The sequence below is a fragment of the Eurypyga helias genome, unplaced genomic scaffold (genome assembly GCF_000690775.1).
Source record: "Eurypyga helias isolate BGI_N326 unplaced genomic scaffold, ASM69077v1 scaffold32058, whole genome shotgun sequence".
Taxonomy (NCBI): Eukaryota; Metazoa; Chordata; class Aves; order Eurypygiformes; family Eurypygidae; genus Eurypyga; species Eurypyga helias.
Window position 1 is genome coordinate 290 of NW_010265661.1, and position 1,165 is coordinate 1,454.

Below are 1,165 nucleotides of genomic sequence, written 5' to 3' on the forward strand. Positions count from 1 at the left end.
CCTCCCCTGACACCTCCCCACCTCTCCTCCCACCAAAACGGAGGAGAGGCGAGCAGGAGGTCCTACCTCTGCCCCGCCAGGAGCGCAGAAGGCAGCAGCAGCCACCCTCCTGTCGCCCGCTTCCCACCACGCTCCCCGGCAGCAACACCGGAGACGGGAGAGGAGGAGAGCCCCTCTGACCTTCGGGATGTGGCTCTCCCGCATCCCTGCTCCCCGCGCAGAGACGAACGAGGTCCCCCAGGCTGTGAGGCTGATGGGGAAGCCGAGGGCTTGGCCAAGCTGAGGGCTCAGCTGCCGGGCAGATGTCCTCTGGCTCACACTTGGCACTGGGTGGGCAGACACAGCTCGCCCCCCTCCCCAGAACACCGAGCGCCCGCACACCTTTTATATCACTCGCTTTTAATTACACTGCGTAAGAAAAGGCCTCTCCTCGCGCCAGAACCCCCTGGCACAGCCACCCGGGGAGCTGGCTGGCCCATCAAGTCCTCAGTAGGTTTAGTGGTTCCCCCTCACCCCTCTCCCTGGCTCGGAAGCTGCTCCTGGTCAGTCCACATCATCCCTGCAGCCCGCAGCGTCCTCACTCTGCAGAGACCTGTGGCCATACATCTCTACCCCTCCCCTCCTCCGTGCTGAGTCCCAAGGGAGTCCCGCTTTGGCCTCCTGCAGCACCCGGCGAGAGAGGAGGCCAAGAGTCACGGGTTAATCATCAGTCTAACCTCAACATAAATAGTACAACAAAACCAAGAAAGGACTAGCTAAGAGATCCAACCCGCCGGGATGCCTGCACCGTGCCAGTGCAGAGTTCAGAGTGCTTGGTCCAGTGCATGGTACTGTAGGGATCCAGAAACCTGTCCCGGCAGCTCCGCAGGCGTCACATCTTCCCGCGGCACCACATGCCCGTGCGAGCGCGTCCCAGCCGTGGTCAGCTGGCCCAAGGCTGCTGGCTCCTGGGAGCAGGCCAAACGGGAACAGTGGATAATAGCCTGGTGTATTGCTGTTAAATGGTAAAGCCACCCTCTTCTGCAGAACAAGGATGTGCTTCGCTCTTACTTTTTGTGGAGGAATTTCATTTTGCTGCCTGGAGTGACAGAGAAAGGAAAAGGGAGTCCCCACAGTGACAGGCAAAACAAGTGACACGCTCCCCAGCCCCGAGCCGAGCAAGCCT

The 1,165-nt window shown here is 60.9% G+C and overlaps 1 protein-coding gene across 1 annotated transcript in view; it reads right to left on the bottom strand.

Moving 5' to 3' along the window:
- Positions 1-381: 381 nt before the first annotated feature.
- DENND2A (DENN/MADD domain containing 2A) overlaps positions 382-1,165 on the bottom strand; it is a 35,418-nt gene continuing 34,634 nt past the window's right edge. Inside the window, exon 20 of the mRNA XM_010156821.1 lies at positions 382-1,078. Within this exon, the coding sequence (XP_010155123.1) occupies positions 1,047-1,078 (32 nt within the window). The 3' untranslated portion in view covers positions 382-1,046. The remainder of the gene's footprint in view (positions 1,079-1,165) is intronic.